The following is a 15,192-nucleotide window of genomic DNA, read 5'->3' as shown; positions in this document are numbered from 1 at the left end:
TCATGTATTTATTAAACTATAGTAATAACAATAATAATTTATTGATGAATTCTAAGTATAATCAACAGGACAATAATGGACTTGGACCCAAAAAAATGCACATTATATCACTGACCGTTTATATGCTGTTTGACTTATTTGTGACTTAATTGGTCACCGCCTAATTCCTTTAACTCGCTTCCCTTACATTATGGTACCCTTATGTTATGCTATACCCATGTTGACCAGAGTGAAACATCGTCGAATTGGAGTTTTCTGGGTGCTACTGTGTTTTCTATCACTATAAAACCGATGCAGGAGGCTGCCTGCCTTGTTGAATGCTCTCTGAGTCTTTTCAAGCAAGCAAACAAGCTCATTCAGAGCTCCGTTTGAACCTGTAGGTGCTTTTATTGTTATAATTTTTCAGAGTAATGAAAACAACACAGCCGATTTGTGACATATATTCCAATTCATGTATTTTCTTGTTCAAACTGTAAGTTTGTGAGATAAAAATCTACAGATTTTTGGGTTTTTAGATCACGTTAAAGCACGAAGATATCACGTTATTAATAGAGGTTAAACAGCAGAACTAGCCAGGTTTTTGTGTGGGAGGTCTCATATTCTATGCATTTATTGAGACTAACGAGAAGTCTCTGAGGCCTGGTGTCCTTCCTGGCGGTCTTCTGGGCCACTGCATGCTAATGTTGAGTAGTTTCTTAGTTACTAACGTTCCGCAACTCCAAGGTGCCAGAGAGCTGCACTTTATATAAGATGATATATGTTGTTCTGGCACTTGCAGATGGTAGTGGAGAACATATTCACTGTTCCTACCGTGGTAACTGGTGGACAGTTTATCAGGAGAACAGTGATACCTGCTTGGACTGTAAGCGCATTTGCCAGTTCCCCTCTATTGTTCCGCGACACCAGACTGTTTGTTTTTCTGTTGCAGAGATATAATGTTGTCTCAGTGTGCTGAGGCCTGACTTTGCCTCCAGCAGGACAATGCCCCAGCCAAGCTGTCTCAGCAAATGCCTTCGGTGCTGCCCCCTAATGGTGGTCTCCTGTAAGGTCAGTCTGACCTGGATCTGTCAGGCTGCTGCTGATATGTTCTCCAGGTGACTGTATGGAGAGAAGTGCTCCGCAGGGCCCAGCCACAAATATATGTGGGGACCCTGATGATGCAGTTTATCTCAAATCCGGTTCGCTTGGTTTTGGCTTGAGGATGCTTTGATACTAATCTATATCCTATATATTTTAGTTAGTTTCTGACTTTAACCTTTAGAAGTGTAGTTATACTTGTTGGTTTGCTCCACAATTTAAACGCAATTATAAAATTCTACAATGAATCACACAGTTTTTAATGAATTAGTTGGAGCCTGAAGTCTGTTTCGATGGCGAAAAAGATAAAGGCTGTTTACATTCAGTGTACGTTTTGTATTGACTGATATTTTTTTATTTTTTATTTCGAGTCGGAAAAACATAAACGCATTGTGTTTCTGCAAAACATCACTGAACGCACTGACTCTTTCAATCTATTTAATCAAATCATGAAAGAACATCTTTAGCTTACAAACACAAATGTGGCATGGAAAGTTTAGAATCTGCATGTTTGTTAATAAGCTGGAAGCGAGAAGTAATTCATATTAAATGACACACTTTTGTTGTTGTATAATATAACTGTGGCTTCTATTCATATCTGCAACATATCATTGTGCTTTTCGTAAGCATGAAGTATTCATAGGCGCATAAGTATTCAAAAGCCATGCACTGCAGCTAATCGATGATTTATGACCTTTCAACAGCAGAGCTTTTGTCTGACTCCAGCACACAGACAGAGCCTTGTGGTATTGTATATTTATGATATTTTGCAAGAGAAGTGTTTGTAGCTTTAAGACTATATGAAACCACAAACCCACGGTGTCCAGACGCTGAAGCTAGAGTGTTTGGTTTCCGTTTGTTTGTTCACTTTTCAGCGGCTGGAATTTGGAGCATCTTCATGCCTCCAGTCTCTGTGACTGCCTGCTATGGAGGAAGTCTTATGCGGTGAAGTGGTCGCTGTTAACCCTTTAATCCCTGAGGGGTTGTGTGTGGGTCCACGTTTTGACGACTCACTCTTATAACTACTCTTCTTTTCTTGCAGTGCATGTATTATTGGTTGGAATGCTTTGAGGATACAAATATATAATGTAGGAATGTTATTGTTATGCGCCAGGAGGTTCGCCCTGAGCGAGAATTGCACTCATGACCCTTGTGTTAGTAGTCGGAAACGCTAAGGGACGAACCACCTGGCAAACAATAAAGGATGGCCTCCAGCGCAAAGGGGTGGAAATATGCAACTCTAATATAAAAAAATAAAACGAAAGAGTTGGGAAAAAAAATGGGCAAGGAATGAAAGAATGCATTTATATTTACAGCATTTAGCACACACTCTTATCCAGAGTGACTTACAAGAAGTGCTTTGTCTATCTAGAGAAAATATTTTTGCTAGTTACCAGTAGGTTAGAGAGAAAGCTAGTCCTGAGCTCAGATACTGCTAAAAACAAAAAGTCACTGTTGATACCCAGGAAAAGGAACAGAGTTGAACACAGAACAGTGTAATACAATACAATACCTTACATTACAGAAGTGCAGTACAATACATTACAATCAGTACTTAATTCAGTGCTCATTTAAGTGCTGTATAAAGAGACGGTCTTCAGTCTGCATTTGAAGACAGCAAGAGACTCTGCTGTATGGACAGCCAGTGGGAGTTCGTTCCACCACCTGGAGTCCAGTACAGAGAACAGTCTCAAAGTAAAGACTTGAAACTCGAGACAGATACCAGGATTACTGGTCAGAGTCAGAGCAACCCGCACATAGTGGCGTGAACTCAAGACTGAGTGCCGAGCGCCGTGTGAGCACCCCTTAAGTAGGATGGCCACATCTGTTATGAAGTCCTGGCTCTTCGGCTCCTCCTGGCGATGAGAGGTGGCCTAGCAGAACGTAACAGTTAAGACACGCATATTAATGTTCACTTTCTACATACGAGGGGTGACCACTGCATGACCAAACTGCACTTACACTTAATGATAACAAGTAAATATTTGTGACATAAACAGTTTCCACTGTTCTATTAAAAAAAAAAAAAAAACAGGAGTGAAAAAGGTGAACTGTACTAAGTCGAACGTTTGGTTACTGTGTGTAAAATCTTTGAAAAGTATCGAAAAGTATCAAACATTTTAAATCTTGCCACCGATCTAGTTTGAGAATTTGGAAATTTTCAGATTTAAAGTTCATTTCCCTTCAACTCATTGCATTACGGTGCATCCACGCTTGCCAGAATGAAACATATTAGTGTATAAAATTAGAGTTTTCTGTGTGCTGTTGTGTCATCACAGTATAAGCCATGCAAGAGGCCGCCTGCATTATTGAATGCACTGTGTTTCTTTCCAAGCGAGCACGCAAGCTCATTCAGAGCACAGTTTGATTTAGTAAATGCTTATTACTTTTTTATTTAATCATTGGAATAAAAAGATCCAGCAACTATTTGACATATATTCTGATTAATGCATTTTCTTGCTTAAACAGTAAGTTTATGAGCTAAAAATCTATAGATGTTTGGGTTTGCTAGACAACTTTCTTTACACATCAAGTAAATGCAACAGCACTAAGAAATCACATTATTGAAGGAGATTAAACAGCAGAAATCGCCAGGTTTTTGTGTGGGCCTTAAAGGGTTCAATGAAAAGCTTTGATTGGCGGTGCTGATCAGCACTAATGGTCCTCACACAAATACAAAGTAGCAGAGTCACGGTCAGTTTTATGTTACACTAATGTGAAATATGTTGGATGCTTAATGAATTAAAATGCACAGAAACGCAATTGACTGGAAAGAGAAAAAGAGAAAAGTCTAAAGGCCTTTAAGATTTGTAATGAGTACTTTGAAGGTTTGAATGTATAATTGAGAAAAAGTGGGAGTATTCATCTTCAATAAGGCTTAAGGAAAGTACAGCTCTTACAAAATAATGCTTAAGTATTACACCAAAGTACAATTATTCAAGTATAAATCATAAGACTATAACTGAGCCAAGGGTTAAAGGGGTTAACTGCTGTCAGTCTGCACTGATTGGTTGCCGCAGCTCAGTGTGTCTGGATGGAGGGAAACGCTGAAGTGTGGTGGGTTCAGCGCGGCCGTGTCATGTTTGAAATGGCTACAGTCACGTTTCTGTGCTGCTTGGCTCTCTGTGCCGTTGGACCTCAGGCTATCCTCCATTCCCAGCTGCTCCCCTCCTCCACAAACACACTCCTCTGTCTCCACTCACCCATTCCACCACAGTGAAGGATGAGGATGGAAATAGAACCAAAGGCTCGTCTCTTTATGAGGTGTGTGTGTGTGTGTGTGTGTGTGTGTGTGTGTGTGCGCGCCTCATTCTGTAAACAACTAGGTCCCTTCGTAATCTTCTCCAGCCCAAGCAGGCAGTGTCTTTAGCAGGCTGAACCTTCTTTATGCCCATACAACAACAGTTTGGTGCATAACTTTCCCCTTAGCAAGAATGTAGTCTTTTAGCCAAGACATGCTTAGAGTTTAAGCTGATCATCACATTTGGATGCACGGAAAATTGTATAAATTCCATTTATCACCACATTGTCGCTTTAAACTGCTACGAAGGCTTATCATTTAGTAGCTACTATGAATTATTTGATAACTGCTATGAAACTAAAGTGTATGAATATAGTTGTGAGAGTGAGGAATTGAAGTGTGGACCTACATAAGGGCCTTCAGATCAAGGAGTTAAATACATTTCTAGTTCTGTTTCATTGGTGAAGGGAAATCATGTATTGTATGGAGGACCAGGGGCCTTTTTACAGAGCAGGGTCTCTTGCTCTTGCCAGCTTACCTCAAGCTTAGTTCAATCTAACTCTAATCTCATGACAGTAGATCATCTTTTACCAGGTTAAGATTGGGATTTCGGATCATAAACCAATCCAGGCACAGCTCCTGACCAATCAGGGACGGTCTTCTGTTGGAGGTTGACTCCTCTGGTTCATTTTGTACCTTGTTTGTACATATGGCTTTTGAGGAGGGGGGACAAGTCATACTTCATAGATATTAAGAACAAATTCATTTTAAAGGCAATTCTTACTCCATTAAATACTAACTCGTTGACAGCAGTGCCAGTGTTGATTTTTACCATTATAAACGCTCTTGTTTCTACATATATTTGCCCGGTATGATCTCTTTTTCTTCTTCGATAAACAAGCCTCTCGACTCCTCCTTGCATCTTGTGTTGTTGTTCATAAAAACGCCACTTTCATACACACATGCACAAGGATCAGTTTGTCTATCTCAGTCTGGATTGACGTAGAATCTGTGGTTGCTTTTGTTTTGTAAAACACGGGAACGTTAAGAATGCTCCAGGATGATGCAAGTCGCATGCTTGACATAATAGGTAAATGGAGCTCTAGAACCCATAAAGCTGCATCTTCAGGAGAGCTTTGAGGCCTCAGGGGTCCGCACACAGACCTGACAGTACACTCTCAAAAATGATGGTTCTTCAAGGGTTCTTAAAGAAAATAAATTCTATATAGTAAAGAAAGTCATTCTATATAGAACCAGGAACACTCAAAGAAGCTGCATGATTAAAAGGTTCTTTGCATCATGAAAGGGTTCTTCAGATTGATGGAGAATATATAACAATAGAAGAACCTCTTTTGGATCCTTTTCTTTACTAAAAGACCCTTGAAGAGCTCTTATTAAGTGTGTAGCACCACTCATTTCCCTCAGTGGTACTGCAAACTGTATATGTGATCTTTTTTATTTTTTATTAAGTCATCATATCTTTCCTCTTTCAGGTCCAGTGTTATGACCCGGAGTCAGACAGCTGGTTGCTAAGGGCCAACATCCCCATTGCTAAGCGCTGCATCACAGCCGTGTCCCTCAACAACCTCATCTACGTGTCTGGAGGCCTGACCAAATCCATCTACTGCTACGACCCCACTGAGGACTACTGGATGCACGTGGTCCACACCTTCAGTAAACAGGTACTTGACTCCGTTTGAAGTGTGGTTTATTGATGTGCAGGGAGCTTTCTTTTCTTGCAGCAATGTTCTTTGTGCTTCTTTTTAGCTGGTAACCAGTTTAAATGAAATAAATCAACAGTTAATCGTGTTCTTCTGGTGTAGCATACTATGCATACACTAGACTTATGCTATTGAAATAGCAGTTAAAGGCCTATTAATGCCTAAAAACAATATTTAACATTGTATAACCCTCACATGAAGTCTAAAGTGTTTTGTAAGTGCTCATAAACAACAACAAAAGAGGCTATATGCAGTCGCTATGTTGTACCAACGTATTCACCGTCATTCACCGGACTGCAACCATGGCTCTCTGAGTGGTCAGCCTTTCGATTAAAACTACCAAGCTAGCAATAGCCAAAGTCTAGAAGACAAATAAGCTAGCTAGGTCATTTTAATCAAAGTGTAGAAGAGGCCATACTACCATTGCCGAAGTCTAGACGACACTGATAGCAGCATGTACACTTGAAGTAGACACAATTCCTGCAGCTCATGTGCCCCCAAGAAGTTATTGGTTTTAATAATATAGCCACCTCTGTATGCGCTCCCTCTGCTTTTATCTTTCTATTATTGCACACATTTACATTTTCATATTTAGCATACACTCTTATCTAGATGGCAGATGAATGTAGCCAAGTACTCGTATTGTTATAACAGTGTTCTTGCCTGGCCTCGCCAAACCAATGTTGCTAGCCACTGTGCTGTCCGGTTCCTTACAGTTGTCTCTGCCTTAAAATTAACATGAAATGAAAACTGATTTTTCCTTGTTAGTTCATGTGGCTGGTCATGTTAAGCATGATTCATAATTTCACATCATTTAAAAAACAAAAGTAAGGATTTAGGACAGGGATGCCCAATCCTGGACCTGGAGGTCTACCACCCTGGATCACCTGGCTCTAATGCTCAGATGCTCCTAAAGGCCTTTATCACCTGGATCTGCTGTTTGATTATAGTTGGAGCTAAACTGTGCAGGGAGGAGATCTCCAGGACCAGGATTGGGCACCCCTGGTTTAGGAGCTGTACAGGAACATGATCTTCCACCAACTCGACTGCAAAGGTCACAGAGGTTTGCAGTAAGCCAGCCTTAGCTGAGTGAAGTGGCAGGATGGGCTTCAACAGATCAGTAAGATTCACTGGAACTAAGCATGTAAGAGCTTTAAATGTCATGAGCAGGACCTTGTAGTCAATGAAGAAACTGGCCCAAGCTTTCTTTTCCTGGTAAGCACATGGACCGCTACATTCTGAACTAGTTGAAGTTTATTAATGAGACAGCCAGGCACCCATCAGTAACATATGACTGTATTAAAGTTGTGAATTGACTAATTTTTCAGAAACTAAAATTACTTTTCTGTCCTTCTCTCTCTTTGTGTAGGAGAGCTGTGGCATGTCTGTGTGTAACGGGAAGATCTTTATCCTGGGGGGTCGAGGTGAAAGTGGAGAGGCATCGGACAGCATCCTGTGCTACGATCCTTCCACCGGCATCATCACTGGTGTGGCGGCTATGCCTCGACCCATCGCCTACCACGGCTGTGTCACCATCCACCGCTACAACGAAAAGTTCTACCACACATGACACCAAATCTAAACCCCTGCCTCTCCCACACACACACATACACACACACACACACACACACACACACACACACAGGCCTTACTGCAGGGATGAGATAAGCTGAGCCGATGGTAGCACCTGTGTGTCCCCTCCAGGCTCTCCAGGCTGACCACAGGCTGGAGTTCGAGACTCGCAGACCCGCTTGTCAAACCCATTACTGCACAGCATCCAGCTCCATACGTAGCTTTTTCTGAGAAATAAATGTATTATTTATCGGCAAAAAACCAATCATTACCCGGAATCTGTGCTTATTACATCCTTACACTTCCACACCAATAACTTAACAAATCCAAGCACAGCTTACTGATTATATCAGTGTATACACACACACACACACACACAACTGTCAGAGAGGCTGTGACAAACTCACTAACAAGAATAGCATCTCTGCTATCTTTGACCTGTGACACAGGACCCCTCCCACTTTGATGGGGGTTCCTCCACCATCACTCAAATGCCTCCATTTGATCTTTTTACTATGATGATTTTTATTATATTACTCTCCTTATTTTATTGTCGTTTTGCTATTTTATTACAGCGTGTGGTGTTGATTTGAATGGGTGAATGGTATGCTAGGTGGATGTATGGTGTGGAGCCTCTGAGAGGGCATTGACCTGCATGGGAGGTTGTAAGCATGACTTTTTTTTTTTTTTTGGACTTTATTTTTTCAAGTAACTAGTGTTTTTTTTTTTTTTTTTAGCTACTTTTACTTTGTGTTCGTTTTGTGTGCTTTCGAGCGAACACGAATTGGTGTCTGTAGCACTTTCAGTATTTTTGTGTGGCTTCAACGACATTTACTCAGCACTGCACGTGTTTTCAGGAAATAACTGAAGAAATTGAACAGGACAGATCCATAGATCTTCACGGGTCATACTTACATGTGTGCCCGCTCATGATATCTAGCCGCCATGCTTGTTATTCATGTCTGGTGACGATCCATTCAACAAATTTACTCAATTTTATGCCCAATAACGGTGTGGTGCATTTTACCACTTGGCGTGGTTTGTAATGTCAGGGCCATGTGTATGAGTGCATCATTATTTGTGTGTTTTCTTGAACGTATCTCGTTCGTTTGATGTTTAACTTATTCATTCTTGGTGGAAGTTGGTGAGCCCCAGTGAGGCACTTGTTTTCTCTCCCTTTGCTCCCTATTGTAAATATGAATTAGATCATTCTTTGTTTTACTGTATCAGTAAGTACAGCAGCCTTGCATCAAAACAAAAGGCCAATACCTCTTCAGATCTCCCAGTTCACACAAGCACTACTCTGCTTCACCGTTGTTTTCATAATTGTCGCATAATTCGGTGGCTGATATGTAGACAAAGCCGTTCGGAGTGGTTCAGTATTAAATGAGTCATTGTTGAGAAACTTACCAAGTCTGACTATTTACAGTGGTGGTGAAGGGAACCAGGGGTTACAATGTCTGCAAAGCAAATATGGCCATTTTAGTTACCATCCAAAAAAACCACTAAACCTACACGTGTCTTCTGAGTTTTTATGTAATGTTGATGATGGTAAAATAGTGGCAAGTCTTAAAAAATGAGTTTTCTTTTGGGGACGGTTTTGCCTCACAACACCCTTTCTGCACCTCTCTGCATTGAATGGATATGAAAAAATAGGGTTTAGGTCAAAACCTTCTCAAAACTATCATAAAATAATGTCTCAGAAATTAGGCAGTGTATTCAGAGCTGGACGTCTGGTTCCTACCACCACTACTGTGACAGTTGTGATGTGAACGATTCCACACCAAACCACGCTGAATGACTTTGTTTACATCTCAACCATTTCATTATACGAGTATTATGAATGATAGGTGGACATCCCATTCACTCTAGCCGTGTGTACGTAGTGCACCGAAAGAGATGTAGCAGTCAATAAGTCAAATAAGAGTGTGTGAGTGTGTGTGTGTGTGTGTGTGTGTGTGTGTGTGTGCGCGCGCGCCTTAGTTTAATGGACCATTTACTCTGTCAGGGTTGTCTCATTCAGAAAGGTTTGGTGTGCCTTCATATCAACCCAAATCTGTAAGGGAAGGACGTGATTGTCTAATGACATATCAAGCAGTATTTGACTCAACCTGGAATTCTTAAGGAACTGACCAAGTCCACACGTTCTTTTGTAGATGATGTTGCCAGGTTGGTGAAAATCCCATTCACTCTAATGAAAAGAGGTTAGGGTTTAGATTCGTCCTGGGTCAACTTGTCAATATATCGATCATTATTGATAACAGACCATTTTCACACTTGTTTACATGGACCGAGTAGGAAAAACTAAACCTGCTGGACTTTTTCACCTCCAAAATAACCGCATTGAGTGCAGACCTGTTTAGCAGTGTGTGGTGTGGTGACTCAGGACGAGCTTTGCTGAGTAGATAAGCTCTGATCATCTCAGCTGTTCATTATTAGAACGAGAAAAGGGCGGAAAAAGATGAGACGTGTTTCTTTTCCACCGTTTAAAGGCTTTAATTTCTAACTGTCAGAGTTGCTGCCATGGTAACGCTGAATGGTGGCACATGCGCAGCGGAAAAAAGCACATGAATTCCAATCTGAGTGTCAAATAATTCCACATGGCCACAAAACAGATACGTATCCGATCTAGGACCACGTACGAGAGTGGCTCAGGTCAGATTTGAAAAGATCAGATTTGTGTCCACACAGCCCCGAAAACATCAGATCTGAATCCCATTAGGGCAAAAAATTGGATGTGTGCCACTTCACCCTGGTAATGTGAACGTAGCCTGTGTTCACCGGGCGGCCCCTTTACTGTACAGCGGTAAAAGAGTCCGCAGATCCACACAGAGCCCAAATGTTTTTAAGTTTTGTGCGACATGCTTTAGCCACGTCAGACTAGTCTTTCTGCTCACGTTCGAGGAGCGACCAGGCATGCAAACCGCTCTCTTATTAACCGCGCCGAGGCCGAAGGACGACTTTTGAGAGATGCTGAAAACCGGAGACCTTCCATTACAACTCTGTTCAACGGTGCAGGCAGAAGTTCGGTAACACTACTACTTACATCCGCACGTGACGACGCAGTGACTGTGAAAAAGGTCCGTAGCCATGGATTTGTTTAGTAGAACGTTTTTTGAGGGCCGATCCTTAATCTGAAACTCCGGTCCTGGTTTTACTTTATTTATCGGTGTGTAACATGGGTAGAAAACACAGTCAGAAAGTGTTTTCCATTCTTCATGTTAGCTTAAAAAACTCGACTGTATGAACAGACATGATTTGTAACATGACGTCACACTTATCGTTCTTCTTTTAGCCAGTTTGACTCCAAACTACTTTTTTTGTTGCTGTCTGTAAAACAGGGCCTTTGTCGCCCCCATTGGCACCACTGAAAACGGCCCTAGATATATTGAATATGATGCTTTAAATTACCCATGGATTTAATTAACGAACATATCGATATCACCGTTGAGTTTACAATTAAAATGCTACGCCCCCGAGCTGGATTCTTTTGCCCACGCTAATAATCGAAACTATTCAAATTGGAAACAACAGTGACGTTGCTAACGTTAGCTTGATATCACGCATTGCCTGTATTAATGGAACCTTTCACTCGCAAACAACATTTCTGAAATGAATAACACTCTCAAAGTGCTTGCTACAGTTTCTTAATGTGAACGGGATTTTTGTTTGACCAGCCGAGCAACACTGCTACGAAAGAAAGTGTTTGTGGGCGGAGCATGGATCGGTTAATGGAGGGCCTTATATACAGACATCAGAAACTAACACGGCCTTGGCTCTTCCACTTCTCTTATTATTATTGGAAATATTGTAGGTGTTGTTTTAAGCTACTGTCATTGCTGTTTTTGGTGTATGGAGTTATGAGTGTATTGTTTCCTATTTTTGAGCGAACAGATGCTGCCCAGCGCGCTTTGGTGGAAATGTTTTGCAAACCCTTTTGAAATGTTTTATGGATAGAGAGCCTTGGAACTGTCAGAGGTTGAATTGCGCATGCAAAAAAAAATGTCGATTTATCTCGTATGCTCACTGTTTCGTTCATATTTGACAGTCGTGTGAGAAAATAGATGGAGGCAAATGCAAAAGAGGGAAGACGTCACCAGAAGTGCATTATAATGTTTAATATGCACCTGGAAATAAACCAAAGATTTTTGCCTCCTGTTGTTCCAGTGTGATGTTGTGAAACAGTGAGTATTTTTGTTTTGCTTTATATATGTGGAAAGCCATCACTCTTCTTTCTTGTTTTATACTGGAGTGATTGAAATGTATGAATGCTCTGTAAGGCGTCAATGTACTGAACTTGAAATTGCCTTAATAAAGTTGTTTTTCATATGGCTTTGTAATATATTGTCTAAAATGCTGTTTGTTTTCTATCCGGGTAATGTAATTCCATAAATAGTTTCAATGAACGCAAGTAGCAGTAGAAATTTAAAACATTGCCATTGCTAGCTTCAGTAAATGTGGCAAAAGAGGCTACAGGACCAGTGGTGAATGTTAACATGTTTACATTGAAAGGCCCATATCCTACATTTTTCAGGCTGTCTTTGTTACCATGACTTATTTATGGATTTATGTCAATAGCCTGTGTTCTGATTGGGGGCTGTGTATTGCGCGGGGGGCCAATTATGCTTTTCCAGTTTTCCATTCCCTTTAGTCTGTTATGTAGCTTTTTATGAACTTTCAAGTTACAGAGCTCAATGTACACACCAGAGAGAGAATCTGTCTAGTACAGAAAGCACTTTTCTCAGCTGCCTGAAACATCTTGTTGGAATTCCGGCATTTTCCTTTGTTACAAGATGACATCATCTTGTAGTACAATCTTTTCTGCTTGCTTGTCAGCAAGCTTGGCACGCCCTCACACAGCGCACAGCAGCCACTGGAGGCCAGGAAGAGTTTGTTCTGTGTTGTAGCCGTGTGGAGAACATGTGGATAGGATTTCCATGACCGGACTCTGGCGCAAAGTGATACAGCAGAACAACTGCCACTGGGAAAACGGCCACAATGGAGTTCATAGCTGCTCAGGAGAGAAGGGTCTGTCTGCTGACTGCAAGACAGGGGTGGAACGTGTAAGGGCGGAACTGCTCTGGAGATTCAGAATAAAGCAGTCATGGTGACCAATCAGAGCACACTAGGCTCGTTGGGAGGCGGGGCTTAAAGACACCGGAATTCTAATAGCATAGTAGAAATGTACAGTATGAAGAAATAATGTGTTTTTGGTACACTGAAGCACGTACAGCTATTCTAGTAGACCTCACAAATAACATTTTGAGCCTTATAGGTCCCCTTTAATCAAAAATACACAAACCTTTAAAGTGAATGGGTGGAGCTAAGCTACTGTAGTCAGGATTGGTGGACATGTGCAAATGTATTTGCTTTTATGACATCACAAAAACAAATTCAAAACAGGGTATTTTTACAGCTTATGTCTCTTTAAAAATGGGCGACATGGACTGCTACATTTATTACAATTTGGTTTGAAATAGGCCCTGTAAAGCTGCCACCTGCGATGGGGCTTTATCTTAGAAGACACCTGCCAAAGATTTGAATATGGACACATGCTGAAACATGACACAAGGACACAGAACTGGGGGAGGCCCAGTAACGTTCATTCACATGGAAGTGCACCTACAAACAATAAAATTCATTTGAAGTGGATCCCATGCGGCTGCTCTCATTGGCCATTTTATCAGAAACAACAACCATATAGGTGCATGTTGTGGGTTTACAGCAACAGACTGCTGCCTGTAAGGGTCCTGCTGAAGCTCCAGAGAATGAGTAACACAAATTTTACACGACAAAGAAAAATATCCATAGCCTCCGGCCTATGGATTCTAGGAAACAGGCCAGTAAGTGTTCACAGGAGAGAGTTTCAGAAGTGGCTTTATGGGAGTCTGAATTGAGGTGCAAATCTGAGTGGAGTCTCTAGTATTTAGTAGAGAAATACAGTCTCATTATAAGTTGCACCTGTTTTAAATAACGAGACTTATATTCTAGAAATCTAGGATCTGAAGTGCTACACTAAGTAAATACTGAGCTTCAGATAAACGGGAAAAACAACTTCTAACAGTTGGTTAGTCTGTAGTTTGTAAGTATGCTATCTGGTTTAAAAGCTACTCCAGCAGACATTTTAAAGGAATCAGAAAAAACTAAATTAGCTATTACTAGTTTTGCCACTTTCCTATACCACTGACCTTTACTGCACGTAGATCACGTCTGAAGGTTCTACCATAATATTACATATAATTTGGGGCAGTCGTGGGCTGGAGGTTAGGGATCTGGCCCTGTGAGCAGAAGGTTGCCGGTTCGATCCCCAGGGCCGACAGTCCATGACTGAGGTGTCCTTGAGCAAGACACCTAACCCCCAACTGCTCCCCGGGCGCCGTGGATAGGGCTGCCCACCGCTCCGGGCAAGTGTGCTCACTGCCCACTAGTGTGTGTGTTCACTAGTGTGTATGTGGTGTTTCACTTCACGGATGGGTTAAATGCGGAGGTGGAATTTCCCCGGTTGTGGGATCAAAAAAGTATCACTTACTTACTATAATTTGAAGCTGTGGTGAACCTGACGCCACGGCAGGGTGTTGAGGTGAATGATATTACTGTATTATTGTTTTCCTTCCCTGATTTCTGCCTCTAGATCACTTTCCCTGTAAATGGCTCCAAGGCCAGAGTAAGAATGAATTAAAGTTAAATGCCTGTGAAGTTCTTGGGTCTCCATCTTTGGTAGTTTTCAGTATTCTCCAATTCCCAGAAGCCTTTGGGCTGATTAGGCCCAACCTGGCACACCTGTGGACTCCTCTACTTAAGGCTGTGGCAAACAATAACCCTTTGTCACACCTTTCTAGAGGGGTGACCAGTACGGTACTAAGCCCAGGTGGGTATTTAGACAAAAATAAAAGAAGGCTGAAAAAAGAGAAATTACCCCAAAACAACACAAAGAGGGCAAAAAAAGAGAATAAATTGCCCCAGAACTGCTTAAAAGATAAAAAGAAGGCTTAGACAAGAAATGCCAAGCCAAATCGTGTTTGTTCCACAAAGAACAAACAGGTGAAACCTGGAGCTGATCTTCCTCTCACAATTACAGATTTTACAAGAAGCTTTTCTACTTTTGCTAAAAAGTTTCCTGCTGGAGATGTGAGAAAAGCTGGTATAGCTGAGCTGAAGCTTGAAGCAGAGCAAACTAAGCCTGTATTTTCAATTATGTTGGCCTATACTGTGGACATTAGCCTATAGTGGGATCTTTACAGTCAAGATGGTGAAACAATGCGTCAATAAAATGGGCCTAAACTATAGTGGCTCTTAAGGTGGATTTATTTTTGTTAAAAGGACAAAGTGGCTTTTCGTCTTAGTAACATTTGAGTTGCCGACCCCTCTTGTAGGCCCAAGATAAACTGAAAATAGTGCTTTTTCCAACAGAAAAAAGTCCCGAAAACTGAGGGGAACCAAGACTCTGAAGTTTAAACCTTCTCTTCTGGGCCACACAAGACAGTGGAGTCCGTGTTCAAGTAGCACAACTTTACAAGGACGATTAACTGGAGAAATATGTGATGTCAGCCATGAGCTCTACAGTTACAATTCCACAAGAAG

The 15,192-nt window shown here is 41.4% G+C and overlaps 1 protein-coding gene across 2 annotated transcripts in view; it reads left to right on the top strand.

Annotated features, from left to right (window-relative positions):
- Positions 1–11,951, top strand: part of klhl24b (kelch-like family member 24b) — a 42,397-nt gene extending 30,446 nt beyond the window's left edge. For both annotated transcript variants that reach the window (XM_017724405.2, XM_017724404.2), the window contains exons 6-7: positions 5,812–6,000; positions 7,409–11,951. In XM_017724405.2, the coding sequence (XP_017579894.2) occupies positions 5,812–6,000; positions 7,409–7,609 (390 nt within the window). In that variant the 3' untranslated portion in view covers positions 7,610–11,951. The remainder of the gene's footprint in view (positions 1–5,811; positions 6,001–7,408) is intronic.
- Positions 11,952–15,192: the final 3,241 nt, after the last annotated feature.

The sequence above is a fragment of the Pygocentrus nattereri genome, chromosome 24 (assembly GCF_015220715.1).
Source record: "Pygocentrus nattereri isolate fPygNat1 chromosome 24, fPygNat1.pri, whole genome shotgun sequence".
In the NCBI taxonomy this organism is placed as follows: Eukaryota; Metazoa; Chordata; class Actinopteri; order Characiformes; family Serrasalmidae; genus Pygocentrus; species Pygocentrus nattereri.
The sequence above is the reverse complement of the archived record's forward strand: the minus strand, read 5'-3'. Positions and strand labels throughout refer to the sequence as shown.